Source organism: Taudactylus pleione, unplaced genomic scaffold, assembly GCF_031769625.1.
Source record: "Taudactylus pleione unplaced genomic scaffold, aTauple2 ptg000482l, whole genome shotgun sequence".
NCBI lineage: Eukaryota > Metazoa > Chordata > Amphibia > Anura > Myobatrachidae > Taudactylus > Taudactylus pleione.
This window is the reverse complement of record NW_028284884.1, coordinates 1,326,092-1,343,963: the sequence shown is the minus strand read 5'-3', so window position 1 is coordinate 1,343,963 and position 17,872 is coordinate 1,326,092. Positions and strand designations below refer to the sequence as shown.

General features: G+C 43.6%; 1 protein-coding gene and 1 long non-coding RNA gene across 7 annotated transcripts in view; one reads left to right on the top strand and one right to left on the bottom strand.

Annotated features, from left to right (window-relative positions):
• LOC148502816 (protein phosphatase 1 regulatory subunit 12B-like) overlaps positions 1-17,872 on the top strand; it is a 107,006-nt gene that overhangs the window by 56,436 nt on the left and 32,698 nt on the right. For all 4 annotated transcript variants that reach the window (XM_088449330.1, XM_088449332.1, XM_088449331.1 and 1 more), the window contains exons 2-3: positions 3,495-3,511; positions 16,120-16,264. In XM_088449330.1, coding sequence (XP_088305456.1) covers positions 3,495-3,511; positions 16,120-16,264 — 162 coding nt within the window. The remainder of the gene's footprint in view (positions 1-3,494; positions 3,512-16,119; positions 16,265-17,872) is intronic.
• LOC148502815 (uncharacterized) overlaps positions 11,704-17,872 on the bottom strand; it is a 42,726-nt gene continuing 36,557 nt past the window's right edge. For 2 of the 3 annotated variants that reach the window (XR_015869969.1, XR_015869967.1), the window contains one exon: positions 11,704-12,188. This is a non-coding gene — a long non-coding RNA (uncharacterized LOC148502815). Of the gene's footprint in view, positions 12,189-13,541; positions 13,623-17,872 lie in introns of those variants that run through there. The other variant, XR_015869968.1, reaches the window with a different exon arrangement.

Genomic DNA, 17,872 nt, shown 5'->3' with positions numbered 1-17,872 from the left:
CAGCCAGAGCTTGCGAAATGGCAGACCATCAGGAGCGGCCGCAACGGCCGCTCCTGATTGGCTGCCGGTCCATGAGCTGTGATTGGCTCGCGGCCAGTGCCACCCGGACCCCCCTCTCTTTCCACTCTCTCCATATTTGAAATGCTGTTGGTGCTCCATCTCCAGCTCAACCAGCCTTCCCTGCCCCCCCTGTTCCAGCTAGCTTTCCCTGCCCTGTGCCTCCCCCCTAGTCCAGCCCACCTTACCTGTCTCCCCCTTAGTCCAGCCAACCTTCCCTGTCCTGCACCCCCAGTCCAGCCAGCCTTCCCTGCCTGACCCCCAATCCAGGCAGCCTTCTCTGCCCTGTACCTCTGCCTAGACCAGCCAGCCTTCCCTGTCCCCCTCCTAATCCAGCCAGCCTTCCCTGCCCTGCCCCCCCCCCAGTCCAGCCAGCCTTCTCTGCCCTGTGCCTCCCCCAGCCAGTCTTCCCTGTCAGAGCCGTAACTAGAGTTTTTGGTGCCCTGTGCCAGAAAGAGCATTGGTGCCCCCCTCATTTTTCAAATGGACATAATACACCTAAAAAAGGGGAATGGCCTCATGGGGAAGGGCCAGGAAAGAGATAGGGGAGGCCAGTTGATGCTAGGGATGAAATAAGAGGAAGCTACAAGTGAGAATCATAATAAACAGAAATTTGACAGGCAAAAACAGCACCCCCTGACCTGTGGTGCCCTGTGCGATGGCACTGTCCGCACTACCCTAGCTTCAGCCCTGTTCCCTGTCCGGCCCACCAGTCCAGCCAGCCTACCCTGCCCCCCTGTACTGAACTGTGCCAGTTGGGTATGGCCAGCCAGTGGGGGAATACTAAAGTGAAGAGAAAAACAGCAAATAGTGGCAGTAGTGCGCTGGGCGTTGAGGTCCCATTGGGGGAATAGAATGCTTCAGTGATGCACCATCTGACATTAAGGGGTAGCTTCTTTGGCACTGCTTTATGTAGATAACCTAGGATCTGACTTTTATCTGACTAAGGGGTAGCTGCTTTGGCACTGCTTTATATATGTATAGCACCTAGGATCTGATTTTTGCTCCTTTGAATCATTGTTATTAGTCAATAGAAGAGATTGTATTATATATTCTGAACATTTTACTTAAATTGACAGAACACGTGCTACAGTGAAATTCCACAGGGTGCACAGCTTATTACTGCAGTTACGGCCCCAAACAGCTGTCACTGGCTATGACCTGCACTTTCGCCAGGCACCATGTCAGCTGTCACTGGCTATGACCTGCACTTTCGCCAGGCACCATGTTTCCATGCTACTCCTCTGGGTCTGGCTTCTTCAATGTATTTTATGTGTATCCGGCTATTTCAATGTATTTTATGTAGGTGTGACTTTTTCAATGTATTCAATGTATTCTATGCGGGTCCCGCATTTTCGATGTATTTTCTGTAGTTCCAGATTTTTTTTTTGGCGGACAAATTGATGTCCCACCTCTGCCCCATCCCTCCCGGATGGCAGCCCTGCAGGGATGCGAAAAGATCTCCCCCCAACATGGCATCCATAACATCACTCACTCTCATAATGTCACCGGCAACTCTGTGGGCGCACATATATGAAAGAGGGGAGTCCATTCTGTCAATTTATGTGGCATTCTAGTAGCTATTGTCTGGTGATCACCTAGCCTGTCTGGTCCGATTTCACAGAAGAGCAAGTGTAGCACACATTCCTGAAATAGTTAATGCTGTATTATATAGAAAGGTGTCAGAACAAACAGTGCATTGCAGCTTGCTGTCTATGGAGCTATGTAACCGCAGACCTGTCAGAGCGCCCATGCTGAGCCCTGTGCACTGACGAAAGCACCTACAATGGGCATGTGAGCTTCAGAACATTCATGTGGATGTTACATTGACAAGTACCACCTACCGAAACATTGTAGCACACCACCTACACCTCTTATTGCAACAGTATTCCCTGATGGCAGTGGCCTTTTTCAGCAAGATAATGCACCCTGCTGCACTGCAAAAATTGTTCAGGAATGTCTTGAGGAACATGACAGAGTTCAAGTTGTTGACTTGTCTTCCAAATTCCCCAGATCTCAATCCGATTGCGCATATGTGGGATGTTCTGGAAAAATAATTCAGAGACATGGAGGCCCCACCACACAATTTACAGGACTTAAAGGACCTGCTGCCAATGTCTGTTAGTGCTAGATACCACCTTCAGAGTGCAGCGCCATCTTCTATCTCCAAGTTACCCAGTTGGCTTGGAAGTGACAACACGTCACCTAGCAACATAGTCAGGCTGGAGCTCACACATGACGGGCGCTTCATCAAGTAGTCAAGGCAGTGGAGTAAACAATGACATCACATGACGAATACATAATCAAACAGCAGAGTAAAAAACACACCAGTAAAATTGGAAGTGTTGTCACATATCTGCGTATGTAAGCATGTCATACTTGCCTACTTTAAAAATGTATATACAGTATAGATGGCCGGTGATGGGGCAGGACTGGACTATTCACATCACTAGGCCCTGTCCCATGGGAAAATGCCACAAATTGTGCATATATGAATAGTGGGCAGAGCCAAAATGACGTGATTGGAATACCATTGCCATGAAGGGGTGTACTTGGTTTGAAACAATGTTAAGGTAGGTGGTATGGGTCAAAGCAACATCCATGTGAATGCCAGCACCAAAGGTTTCCCAGCAGAACATTGCCAAGAGCATCACACTGTCTTTGCCAGCTTGGCTTCTTCTCATAGTGCATCTCTTCCCTAAGTAAACGAGGCACACGTATCCGGTCATCCAAATGATATAAATGAAAACAAGATTCATCAGACCAGGCCACCTTTCTCCTTTGCGGTTCTGACACACACGTGCTTATTGTAGATGCATTTGGTAGAGAACAGGGGTCAGCATAGGCAGTCTGACTGGTCTGTGGCTATGCAGCCCATTACATAACAAGCTGCAATGCACTGTGTGTTCTGACACATTTCTATCATAACCAGCATTAACTTTTTCAGCAATTTGTACTACAGTAGCTCTTCTGTGGGATCAGACCAGACAGGCTAGCCTTTGTTCCCCACACGCATCAACGAGCTTTGGACGACCATGACCTTATAGCTGGTTCTCCAGTTTCCATCATTTGACCACTTTTTTTAGGTACTAACCACTGCATACTGGGAACACCCACAAGACTTGCTGTTTGGAGATGCTCTGACCCTGTCATCTAGCCATCACAATTTGGCCCTTGGCAATGTTGCTCAGATCCTTACGCTTGCCCATATTTGCTGCTTCTAACACATCAACTTCAAGAACTGACTGTTCACTTGTTGACTAATATATCCCATCCCTTGGCAGGTGTCATTTTAATAATGACAGATAATCAATGTAATTTACTTCACCTGTCAGTGGGAAAAGTTATTGTGGTTTATAAATTGGAAAATGTCTGTGTTTTTTTTATTAATAGGATGTATTTCAATCTAACTAATCTGTTTTATCTTTCTTTCACAGCATGAAAGATTAGCAAGGTAAGATTTTATTTGGATTGTTCCTATGCAGCAATGGGCTGGCACTGTGTCATATGGACCATGTCATGCTATTATTGTGTATGTATATGGCAAACGCAGGGATGATGCATAAGAAGAGTTGTGCATACTCCCAATTTGCCTAGAGTATCTTGCAAGAATTTGTTCTCACATGCTGAAAAAATGGGCGCATGCCAACGCAGAAATGCAAAGTTATACGCAACTTGGACACATCAATCCTTACAACTGAAAAGGCAGAACTGGAGTAGGAAGAGGTGGTCTTGTGTAGGTAAAGCTCAGTGAGTGCACAAATGCACGTGTTGATAATGACTTGTCAGAAACTTGCTGCATATACTGACTAGGTAAAGGCTGACGCATCTCAGATTTATCTTATCTGTGGAAATACACTTTTGTACAAGAACATTTTTTTTAAGTAACTTCCAATTCTGTATCTGTTGTGTTTTTTTTCAGTTGGGGGTATTTAACTACTGTCAAAGCCACATATTTTCGGTTTTGTTTTTTTCTATTTTTGTTATATGATTTGAAGCCAAGTAAGCCTAAAAACATATATACGTATAGTACAGCTTTAATAGCGTGTGTTAATTATTTTCATGCATTATGTTTGGCACCAGGGGGCAGATTTATTAAAATCCTGTTAAAGAACGTTAAATGTCTGGACCTGCTTCTCCTACTATTGTGGTGAAGGAAGTCCAGAAACTATCCAGATGTATTATTATAAGTTGATTTGCTGAAGAGGAAGAGTGTTAAATTCACCTGCCTGGCAAATTGCGCTCTCCCGGCGCTTGCACTGATTTTGCATATGCACCGGTCACAAGTTCCCAGCGGCATCCGTGGCGTTATTAAGAAAAAGAATTACGTTATTGTTTTTTTGTATGCACTGACTATAATTACAAAAAACAATAACGTTATTTTTTTTCTTAATAACGCCACTGGCTGCATATTCCGATAGCTACAGACAGTGCTGTGGTGCGGCAAATCAATAGCTGCAGTTGTCAGAACGGTCAGTGGCACTTACATTGCCACACCACTTCAGCATCCTAGCTAGGTATATTGGTGCTAATAATTCTATTCACTTCCGTGCATTATTAAATACAGGGAAGCGGTAACACATAAAGTGTGCAGTTACCGAAATTAAACCTATCACCCCTTCATACATCTCCCATCAGGTGTGGTGAATATATTTCCATTGTAACATGTATCAGTATTTATCAATAATACCTGGCTTTTAATTGTGTGACAAGATAATGTTTTGTTAACTGATGCCAGATTGCCAACCCTCTAACCAGGGGCGTTTTAACAAGTGAGGGGGCCCGTGTGCAGGGCCCCTCCATTATGTAGTGCCCACCCAAACCTGTGCCAGCGCCTGGTATCTGTACAGCAGTCCCCCCTTTAAGTGCTCCCGGTCGGCACTGCCATCTTTCTGTCAATATTTAGAAAGATGGTGCATGCACACTAGTGATAGTGCCAGAGTCTTTGCTGTCTGCTGTGCTGGTGATATGTTTCCAGAACCAAAAAATATATAAGGAGAGCGTTGGACAATGGTATAAATTTTATTTGTCACTAAAAATGAAATAATATCAATAAATGATACATGATAAAATGAAATGCACAAGACTGTAAACAATTGAAATATATAAAAAATATAAAACATCAATCCAGGATCAGATCAGGTTAGTTGGTAGCATTCACCTCAAAGGCACTAATAATAATATGTCATATCCAAGCCAGAGCCGGATTAAGGGGGGGGCAAAGGGGGCAAGTAACCCCGGGCCCCCCTCTCACAAGGGGCCCCCCTGGACCTGTAGAAAACTTTGTGGTCGGCTCCAACATAATAGTTATTTAGACACTGAATGGTCCATCTGCCCATCCAAATAGGCAGAAATAAAAAAAATATTAAGCCGCCCAACACCCCCCTTACCGCTGTCACTTGGTCTGGTCCGGCAGTCTTGTACTGGCCTGGGCTTATGACTGGCGTGTGACGCGCGACGTCATCACGCTGCTCCCTCCAGGCACCGGCTCTTCCCTGCTGTCGCGGCCTGAGAAGAGCAACACTGGGACTGCAGTCCGACTCCCCAGCCAGGGCAGGGAGCACAAAGTAACTGGCTCCCGCGTGTACTGTCAGTTACAGCACAGCAACTGCAGGCCTGCAGCACCACCACCTCTCCCACTACAAACACCCTCCCTTGCAGTTCCACTGGCAACGCAGCAACCAACAGACAGTTTGGTAAGTAAGTCAGCTTATTTTTCCTTTTGCTGCTACTTCCAATTATATACTATATAAAAATGAGTATAAGCAGAGTGGATGTTGTGTGTGTGTGTGTGTGTATGTATGTATGTATGTATGTATATGTGTGTGTACATATATATGTGTGTATGTATATGTGTGTGTGTATATATATATATATATATATATATATATATATATATAGTGTGTATGTATATATATGAGTGTGTGTGTATGTATGCATGCATGTATATATATAATGTATGTGTGTGTCTGTATGTATATATATATATATATATATATGAGTGTGTATATGTATGTGTTTATATATATATATCTATGTGTGTGTGTATATGTATGTGTGTTTATATATATATATATCTATGTGTGTGTGTGTATATATATCTATGTATGTGTATATATATATATAATGTGTGTGTGTGTATATGTGTGTATATATATATATATATATATGCACACACATATACTCATATATATATATATCTATCTATACACACACACATACATATATGCACACACACATATATATACACATACACACATATATATATACAGTTCCACAATACCGGCACTCAATTCCGTTCAAAGACAGCTGGCCCTGGTGCCATCCCTCCCGGGCAGTGACGCAAGTACACAACTCAGGTGTATATAGGAATATCGTGGGCGGCACTCAAAGGACTTCAATATTTGAATAGTGAAACAGGAGACACTACTCCAAGCGTAGCTTAACGTTTCAGTTGCTTTATCAACTTTCGTCAGATGAAAGTTGATAAAGCAACTGAAACGTTAAGCTACGCTTGGAGTAGTGTCTCCTGTTTTACTATTCAAATATTGAAGTCCTTTGAGTGCCGCCCACGATATTCCTGTGTGTGTGTGTATATATATATATATATATATATATATATATATAAAATCTATATCTTTTTTTTTTTTTTAAGCCATCCACAGGGGTCGGGTTGAGGGGGGAGAGGAGGTAAGAGATGATTGGGAGGGAGGGTCCCCCAGAGATATCAGTGTACCGGGATTTGTATTGCCAGTCCTGGCCCTGTATGCAGTAAACTATGCAGGGCTGTGAGTGCGCTGCAGTAAGGAAGCCTCTTTCTTCCCTGAGGCCTCCCGGCTGAGACTCCGCCCCTTTGCCTCCGTTAAGCCCCGTCCCTTTCCCCCACTCTACCCTGTGTTTAGCCTTCTCCTCCCCTAGTCTCCACCCACCACCCAGTCCTCTTCTCTCCCTCGTGTCCCCTGTCTGTGTAGGGCAGCCTGTCTCTCTCCTCCTCCGAGCTCTGCAGTGACAGTCTGCTGAGACCAGGACACCATGATCTTCCTGCTGAGGTAAGTACAGTGTATGAGAAGGTGTATGGTGTATATTAATACAGTCTGGGGGTGGGGTGCATTAATGTTATCTGTGGGGGTACTGTTAATGGGATGGGGGGTGTATTAATATTATGGGGAGTATATTACTACCATCTGGGTGGTGGGGTGGGAGTGCAGATATATTATGGGGGGTACATTACTGGCATCTGGGTGGTGGTGCAGTAATATTATGGGGGGATATTACTGCCTTCTGGGTGGTGGGGTGCAGTAATATTATGGGTGGTATATTATTGCCATCTGGGTGATGAGGTGGGGGTGTAGTAATACTGGGCCTGATTCAGAGGTGGATGGATTTGCAGTAGCAGCTTGATGCTAATGCCGCGGTCGGTAGGCACCTTATTGAGACACCCACCGGCCGCAAAACAAATCCGCCAATGCCCACATGAAGACGCACCATCAATTGAACATCAACTGCACCTTATGGTTGCTCAGAATGTCTGCAGCGGTGCCAGTGAAACTGCACCCGACACCAACACGCCCATCGCCATTTACGTCCCCGCCCAGGAACACCTATTGAAATTGCATAGATCTCCGTGCAATTCCAATATGCGTCCCCCGTTGGTAACCATAGCTGCACCCACCTCGGAATCAGGCTCACTATGTGGGGTGAGGGGTATAGTAATACCATTTGGGAGCATATACGGCAGAACATACACCCACACACACACATTATATGGTAACAAAATACATATTAGGGAGAGAGTGAGAGAGAGATAATTAATCTGCCTACCTCTGTAATAGGGCCCTCTGTTTGATGTGCCCCGGGCCCCCTATAGCCTTAATCCGGCCCTGATCCAAGCAGCAAGTTAGTTAGTAAAATACATCATAGAAAGATGGTGCCACCGGAGCACTTATAGTGGGGTCTGCTGGTCGGACACACTGGCGGATATCTCATGGGTGCAGGGTATTTGGTGAAGGGCCCACACTAGACCCATTGGCCCATGTACACTGCATACCCTGTAGCCATTAAAGATATGCCACTGCCTCTAACACTCCCCTCCCCAGTTTACCCCCAGAAAACACATTGTTGCATTGCCAGATTTTGTTCCTATAACTTAAAAGCATACTTCGGGAGGCCCCCGATTTTTTGGATAACAACCCGCTCCCTCGGGAGAGTAGGTACTTCTCCCGCATTCCGCCCACTTCCTAGTGAAGTGGGCAGAATGGGGATAACAACCCGGAATTGGAGAGTCCATGAATAGGGGACGAGCCCTAATGACGTGATTCTATGAGAATCGCATCATTTGGCTTCTCCTCCTATTTAAATATGCTGTGTTCGTTGCAAATTACCGCAAGAGGACGGGGATTAATGACGCAAGCCGTCCGGCCCCGCCCCCAGTACCGCCAACCTGCTTCTCCTCCCCGAGCTTCTCCTGGGGAGAAAAACTTAGAAGTCAGCAAGTATGCTTAAAAGCAATCCAGGTTATTGCATTTCATGAAACATAAATATGAAAAACAGTAGACAAAGGAAAGCTACAAAGTTAAAAACAGCATAGTCTGTGTATCCATTCCTCTAATAAAAGTCAATATTAGATGGAATGACTATCATTTTGTAGAGAATGACAATTTGTGTGAAGAGAAATAAAGTTAATCTAAAAAAAAAAAGTAAAAATTCCTTTAAGCCAAAACAGCGTGTTTGCATACCTCCCAACTGTGTCGCTTTGGAACTGTCCAGCCATCCTACCCACGGGCCGCAGTGTTCCACAGTGTGGGGGGGGGGGGAGTTGTGGTGAGCATCGAGTGAGTAGATGCCATGCGAAAAAGTTTGACACAGAGGGGTTTATGTATCATGGAGAACTGGACCAGTGGAGAAGTTGCCCATAGCAACCAATAAGCTTTGAAGTAGCATTTATCAAGTACAGGTTATAAAATAATAGGTAGGAGCTGATTGGTTGCTCTGTGCAATTCTCCACTGGTCCACTTATTACATACTTACCGACTTTTCAGTAGTCTTTTCCGGGAGCAGCCGGAGAGGACCTGCTGCTTTCAGCTTCAGGGGGTGAGACCAGGCTATAGCCGTCATTAGGCCTCGCCCCTTTAACACCACGATCTGGGTGTCAATGAGGAGGGGGCGGGGCTAAATGATGCGATTTGTGTAATTTAGCCCTGTCCCCTCCCTACGGACCTGCAAATTTCTTGGAAATCTCCGCGGGAGATCTGCCTACACTGCGGGGGGTTACCCGAAAAATCATGAGCCTCCCACTAGTCCCGGGAGAGTAGGCAAGTATGACTTATACATGCTTCTTTCACTGCTTGATAAACCCCAGAGTTTCCTGTATTTCATTATACTTTTTTGGTTTTTGTGGACAAAAAGACAGGTCCTAGCAGTGGTGAAAATGAAATACATATGAAATGATTTGAATTGATTTCCCATTTACTATTCACAGCAGTTTGAGGATGCTGAGACTATGGTGCTGTAACGTGATAGTTATCCTCAGGGGGATAATAAAGATTAACACATGCTCAAAGGTGGTCAAACTGAGATTGAAATAAAGCAATAAACCTAAATCTGGCTGGGATAATGTGTTCAGACAAACGCACATTGCAAAGTCAATTGTACAAGAAAAGAATTAGTGCTATTAAACCAAAGAATTGTGTTGCTAATATACCCTCCTCCAACTTATTTAGAATAAAGAGAAAAAAAATATATATAATGGGTGGTGAAAATGAGTTAGCTAAGTGCAATGCAAAGCAGTCTGTTTGCATGCATATTCTAGTAATAATGCCTCACAAAATGTAATAAATGTAATTAGACAACTGATTTTCAGAAACTGCTTTAAATCACAACCAGGCAGGGACTGGCTGGCAAATTGTAGCCCAGAGGGCATGAACACAGCATTAACTCTCGTGTAGCGATCCATCCTTCAAAAGTGGTTTAATGTCTAGAGCACATGGGCGTTCTCCAGCGATAAGGACAATTTTGTTATTGCCACTTATTGTGGTTATTAAAAAAATCTCTTTCCACCACAATTTATTAAGAAAATACTACTAAGGCAGCCAATACTTCGCTGCCCCGTCGATACTGTCCTGGAATTGTAAGAGTTTAGTTACCATTTCATTTTAGCAGTCTCTATTCATAACACATGCAGGGACACCGATTACAGCTATGGGTAGTAGTAGTAGTAGCAAAGACACAAATGACAGCTAGGGGCTAGGATGGACTGGTGCTTTAGAATAGCCCCATCATCCTAATGCGCACTGTAGACACGCAAGTGAAAGAGGCATGGCCATATCTCACGGGGAAGTGGCAAAGCCTCAAGCGATGTGTCATGGGCACAGCCAGCAACAGAAATCTCAGGTCCCGGTACACTGATGTCTTTTCCCCTCCCATTCCTCAAACCCCCTTCCCCTCACACACACATACCATCATTCCCCGGTAGGTATACAGTGTGCCAATACATGGTCCTAGTATTATATATCATTATTTTCCGTGTGTTGTGGGATTATCATTTAGATAATCAATTAATTTACTCGGCCACAGTAACTGCAAATTAACTTACTTGACCGCAGTAACAACAGCAGAATATATTAAAACTGTGCAGTTCCTTCCTTTCTGAGAATCCCAATGACTAGCCGCACTGCCTGCTGCTGCAGTGAATCAAATCCACTGGTGTTTGCAGCGCTTGTTCCTACTGAACCTGGGCTTAAAAGGAGAAGCACCGGACATCATCACCTACCATTGTGTATCATCGCCAATTCTCACGCATGCGCACTTCTGTAGTTTTCCTCCGTCTACACTATGGGGGTTACTAGGGAGGGTTTACAGAAGTTTATAAATCTTTTCCTATTGTTGCACTGAGCCGATGCGGTTCTAAATTAAATACTGCTACAGTATAGTATGCCTGCCAAACAGAACGCAGGGTAGTGAAGCTTCTGAGCCAGGGTTTCTGGCGGGACCATCAGGTCATTGTCTCTTCTGACATTTTCCAGAAGTGCCCGATGACCAGTCCAGCCCTGGCAAGTGGGTAGTAGCAACACAGATGACAGCTGGTGGTAATATTACCAGAAAAGAATTGTGAATCTGACAAGTGCGCTCTAGACAAGCAGCCAGTAGACTCAGTGATCTGGATAAGGACTCAAGCATATAAAAAAAGAGGGTTCATAGTATAATCCTGTTAACAATGTTTAATAACTAGTTCAAAATCTCAAAAACGTTTTGCCTTCCAGATAAAGTGTTCTACATAAATTTGTAGACACTAAGGCACATGTGGGAGCGGATATATTCACTTTCCATCTATATTTTTCCCTTTAGTCCTCCGTTCACTCCTCCAATGAGTGGTTTATGCAAAGACAAAATCAGAGCGTAATACTGTTATTAAAACAGATCACATTCCATAGAACATAAAAAAAAACTCGTCACAAAATAGGAAAAGATGGCTCCTCACCAAATATAATGGTCTACCCGATGAAGTAGTAGACAAATAAGGCAGAAAAGGGAAAAGTGTTCCAGGCATCCCAGGTATACTCTTCCAGCCACAGGTGAGGTCCCACAGATTCCCAAACATAGTTTCACAAGGTCAGCCAACGCGTTTTGATACTTTTTTGTGTGTTTATTTATCAAGGCATAAAGGAAGAACCTCCCAGAGTAGGTATTTATACCCACCCTACACATTAAAAAGATATTCCTAATTCCAGACATAGATCATCTAACTGCTAATGTTCCCTTTGATCACAGTCACACTCCGATCCATCTCATGCCATTGGTGTGCATCATCAGTTTGTGCTAATCCCTCAGTCGCCGCCGGTGACCAGCTTCCTGTGTCACCGGAAGTGCGTCAGAAGGTCCTTTCTGTTACTTGGACCAGCAGAGTTATAGTCTCCATTTTTGCAAAGTCTCATAGTCCATCAGTAACTGAGGTTAAGGCTGGTCAGCGGCAGCCATTGTGTTGTGGTTCATGTATACCTGGATATATTAATAGATTACAGGTCCTCATTTTTGCTGAGTTTCAAAGCTCATAGATAACAAACGCTAGGGCTGATCTTCGGTGGCCATTTTGTTGTGGATCGTGTATAGCTGGATACAATAAAGTGACAGTGTGCCTATTTGAATATACAGAATCACATATTAGAAGTATATCAATAAAAGAATGAAAGACAAAAGACAGACTAATAAAATAATAAAATCACCTTCATAAAAACCATTTAACTTCAAGATCTTTGTTAAGACCGGATGGGATGAGAGTTTTAAAATTATAAATAAAACTAATTTCTTGCTGGGCTACTTTTTGTGTCACATCAGTTACCCTGGCTCCAGAAGTAACTTTTTTAAGATCATAAAAATTAATAATATGTGTACTATTGCACTGATGCGCTTTAAAATGCACTGATAATGCGTGTGTCTCCAAGCCTTTTTGATATTACGGTGGTGCTCACTCAGGCACACTTTCAAAGGTCTACTTGCCCTCCCTATGTAGAACTTTCTACATGAACATTCTATTCCATATATTACATTTTGTGAATGGCACGTAAAAAAGTCCTTAATCTTGTGTTCCAATTTATAAATAGTCACAGAAGTCACTTTATTACCAAAACTATTGGAAAATTTTACAACCCATACACGAACCGCATTTAAAAAAACCTTCCGAAACAATCATAGTAGCTTTCAGGGCTGGTGGGCAAAATCTTCTAACCAGCTTAGATTTTAGGTTCAGTGCTTTCTTAAATATACATAGAGGGTTAGATGGTATCTCATTCCTTATTATGGGATTTTTCTTCATTAGGTGCCAGTGCTTCCTAAAAGGGATGAGCGCGGGTTCAGATCTCTGAGATCCGAACCCGCCCGAACTACCGGGATACGTGTCAGATCCGAGCCAGCTCGGGTTTTCCCGCCTGACTCGGATCTGCAAAATGTCATCATCCCGCTGTCGGATTCTGGCTGTTGTCCTGTCCATAACAGCTGGCTGTTGTCTACAGAGGGGCTGGCTGTTGTCCTGTCCATAAGGGCTGGCTGGCTGTTGTCTATAGAGGGGCTGGCTGGCTGTTGTTCTGTCCATAGGGACTGGCTGGCTGTAGTGCTGTGTTGTCCAGGGGGTGCTTTGTCCTTCAGAGGTGCTCTTCACCCACCCCCATTGTGTGTGTGTGTTAGCCAGTGTAGGTGCGCAGGGGTGCTGTGCTGCTGTCTGTCAAGGCGTTGCTGCCTCTTTCAGGGGTTCACCCCAGTGTTCAAATAAAACAATAAAAAAAAATTTTTGTGTGCGTGTTAGCCACACCTGTCATCGGCGTAGGTGTGCAGGGGTGCTGTGCTGCTATCTGTCAAGGGGCTGCTGCCTCTTTCAGGGGCTCACCCCAGTGTTAAACAATTTTTTTGTGTGTGATTGTGTGCGTAGTGAGTATGGAGGATAGTCACATGACCGGAGAGCAGGATCCACATACCAGTCTTGTAGTTGCCGGCAGCAGTCATGATGATGATGCAAGGCCGTCAACGTCATCTATGAAGTCAGGCCAAAAATTGAGGCTAAAAAATCAACTTTTACCCTGTTAAAGCAAAAAATAATTTTAGCTAAGTCAGCTTTAGAGAAACAAAAAATTTGCTATATGCCATTCACTACACGAAGTGGCAATGAAAGGATAAGGCATTGGTCTGTATTTATGATGACTGATAGTTCTAATGATAATTTAAGCCCCTCTGCTTGTAGGAGAGGTACAAAAAAAATAAAAATTGTTAAGACGAGTAAAGGTACCCATCCACTAGGCGATTAAACCTAGCGATTGAGTGATAACGACCGTTGTTATCGCTCAATCGCTTGGTAATCTGCCGCAAATCGGGCAGTAAAATGTTAAAAAACTACCAGCGATGCGCGCGCCCGCTTGTCGTTTTTAACATCTATCATCTCCCGAACATGACGGTCAAACTGATGACCGCCGTCAGGTTGCCATGTTCGGGGATGATTGATCTGCATACACTGAACGTCTGAACGTTCAGTGTATGCACTTCACCCCTAGGGGGGGGGACGGCACAATTACTATGTCGTAATCGGGGGGGACGCCGCATCTAGTAGTGGATGGGCAGCATTAGACATCGGAACCAACTGTGTGCTCTGAAAAATCACAAATCCCCGAGGAGAGTCCAAGGAGTAAATTTATCAAAGGTCGATTTGGCATTTTCAGTGATTTGAGGTGCTATTTTCATTCGATTTGTATTCAATTTTGCTTTTGGGTATTTTCTAAAGGCCAAATCGAATGTAATATCGAATTTCAAATCGAATATTTTGTCAAATCGGCCTCAAATTGACCATCGGAAAAACATTGGTACTTTTACAAAACCCTTATTTACTATCATTCGAATTGAAATCGACCTCAAAATCGGACTTCAAATCGAACTTCAAATCACCAAATGAATAGACCTGCTTCATGCTTTCGATTTGAGCATGAGCAGGTCGGATTGACACAGATACATGCAGACATCAGTGAGATGCCTGCATGTATCTGACTGTAAAATGTAATTAAACAGTTAAAAGTAAAAAAATAAATGATGTGAGGTCCCCCCCCCCCCAAAAAAAAAAAAACAGCCCCGGACTGTTCAAACCCAGGTCTGGTTGACTTAGTACAGGGAAAAAATTACATAGGGTCTCCCTGTACTCAGTACAACCAGCACTGGGCTATGGGAAGCAGGGCTGGTTCTGGAATTACAGGGAAAAATTTGCGTAGGGTCTCCCTGTAATTCACAGAACCAGCCCTGGACCCTTCTAAAGGGGGACTGATGCCACAGCCAGGGGAGCCGTATCACCACAGTATCAGCCCTGACTGCTAGTCAGCCCAGGCCAGGGATCCCAGGGGATTTGGAGACCCCTTCAATAAAGGGGTCTTTCCCTCTCCAGGGCACCCCTAGCCTAGGCTGATAGCCGGGGCTATCCCCGTCTTCCCTGGGTGGTGGGTGGTGGGTTGATTGTGATAGTGTAGTGTAAAAATAGAAGAATATAAACATTGTCTTTACAGTAGAACTGCAGGTCCCAGCAAGCCTCCCCCGCATGCTGGCCCTTGGAGAACCACAAGTACCAGCATGCGGGGCATTAAGGGCCCACTGGGACCTGTAGTTCACTTGTAAAGAAATGTTGTAAGAAACACACACACACACACCTTACACAGTATAAGTTTAATACATACATACACACTCACACATACTCACCTATATTAACTTGAGTGGTCCCCTTGTCCAGTAGGCATCCATGGGTCTTCTTAAAATAACAAAATGATAAACGCGACCATCGTACTTAGCAATATTCATCCTAACCAGGTTAAATATTCCTTCCCGAATGAAGCGCACAGACGCGGCTTCCTCCTTTGAAGCTCCAGGTCTGAGCGTTCATTGGCTGAGAGAGGTCAGGCCCCACCTCTCAGCCAATGAACAGCTCCCTCCATTGAACTCAATGGTGGGAACCGCAAGATAAACTTTAGTTACACTGCGACTCCCACCATTGATGGAATATGTCCTAATTGTCCTAATAGAGTCACAATTATTTTTGTATTTTGAGTCATAAAAAATACATAAAAATAAATACATTTGTGTTTTGTTCAGAAATTAAATATTTTAGTAGTTAATAAAACCATGACCTTTTTACTCATAACATAAGAAGAGGGAAAAGTGACAATATAACATTATAGACTATGGAGTACAAAGAATGTAAATCCAAAAGAAAAAATAAAGCTAACTATATATATAATTAGATTCCCTATAAATCAGTGAGTTCCAAGGCTTTTTTCCCCATTAAACTTATGCAGACGCCTATGTTAAATCCCTTGCCGGGATTACGCTGTTGAGAAGCCGGCGGTCGACATTTCGACAGCCGGCTTCCTGACCGCATACCATTCTAAGCCATCCACTTTTGATAACCAAGTATATGATAATGTAGTTTACCTATGTGTTAGTTTATACTTCTCTTTTAATATGACAACTGGAAATGTTACAAATGAATGTATAATATTATTGCATTTTTATCATTATTGTTTTAGACATTGCATTATTTTATTCCAGGTTGGACTCTGGAAGTTCTAGTCTTGCTTCAACAGACAGTAACAGTGACCGTGCTGCACGAGTGAGTGCCTATACTCGACGGGAGAATCGCTTGGCATCACTTGGGAGTAAGACTGAGGAAGAAAATTCAAAAGATTTCAAAAAGGTCAGATATAACTGTAGTCTGGACTTCTATTAACAAATTAAATTGGTGTACTTATATATAGGTAGTAACAAGCTAGTGCAGTAATTTTTAACAGACGTGATATATGTGGGACCTTTACTTTCTGTTCTTTATTTTGGTGACTGTCCATCTGAGGATGCCAAGGTAATGTTTTTGCCCTGCCAACTGACTGATCTACCTCTAGATCAGCCTTACGCATTGCCACTTGCCTTTCTGGTACAGTATGTTTAAGTAGGTTAATTAAACAATTTAGGATAGGAACGTAGTGGATAAAAGACAGATCCTTCTTTTATATATAAATAAATATAACACAAAATAATATCCAAAATGTTACAATACTATTACTAAGGGGTTCACCACACTGCAAATTAGACGATCCTATACTCTCTCAGTCACTTCAATGCACAATATATGAGACATGCTTTCCTCTGCCCACATGATGGGATTGGGCTCAGTCACTTAGCTCTTTTGGCTGGTGCACAGAAGAGCAAAGTCTGTGTAGGCTTCTGAATCCACTTGTGGCCACTCTGTGGGCCTGATACTGAGTCACACACAGATGCGGCCGTGACTGCGGCATGTCTGCATCTTTATGCTAATCTTTACAAAACTGAGACATCCACTTACAACTTCATGCAGCGGTGCAAATCTGTCTCTGTGCGCCATCAGGCACACCATCGAAATTTGCACCAGCCCTATGTCAGATGCAGTTCCTGAATCTGACTATGGCGTACTGTGTGAGTGGCTGTGTGTCTTTAGATGCAGCTGCTTTTAGTGACACACCACTGTCTGCCTAGCTACTGTACCTCCCTATTATTTCCCTGGAAGCTGACTGAAATCCACGCTACCTGCACCCAAATTTGTTCTGCATTTCCATGTGGTAACCTTAGGGACGTGTGCATAGTGCTACTTGGATGCATGCACAGAACTTAATTCATCAGCCAGCTGCGTGCATATATGCACTGAGTGCAGTTAGTGTCCGACTCAGATCCATTATAATTAGGGATGTGCACTGACCCCGGGTTTTGGTTTTGGATCTGTATCTCCTTTGTGTTTTGGATCTGTATTTGGTTTTGGCAAAACTGCCCTTGCGTGTTTTGGTTTTGGATCTGTATTTTTTCTAAAAATCATAAAAACAGCTAAGATCACATAATTTGGGGTTGTTCTTACAGTATTGTTAACCTCAATAACATTAATTTCCACTTGTTTCCAGTAAATTTTGACCACCTCACAGCTCACAATATTGATTTCATTCCGTTTAGGCCAAAAGGTTGCAGCCAACTAGCTGACTGACTAAGCTAAGCGACAGCAGTGGGCGGCACTAACATGTGGCAGTTCAGTTTCCAACATGGCACAGAGTGGAACTGCAGTGGTAGACAGGATGGCATTTTAATAAACTATACGACCCCATAGGAAGTTTAAAACCAAAGAATGTTTTCATTAATCAAGAACTAGGTCAGGGGCCTGAGGGAGTTGGAATATGTTTAAGGACTAAAGTCAGGGAAAGGACGGAAGGATTGATTCGTTTTTAATTTATTTGAATGTTTTGATTCTTAAAAATTTTTATGAGGGAAGATCAATGTAGGAACAAGT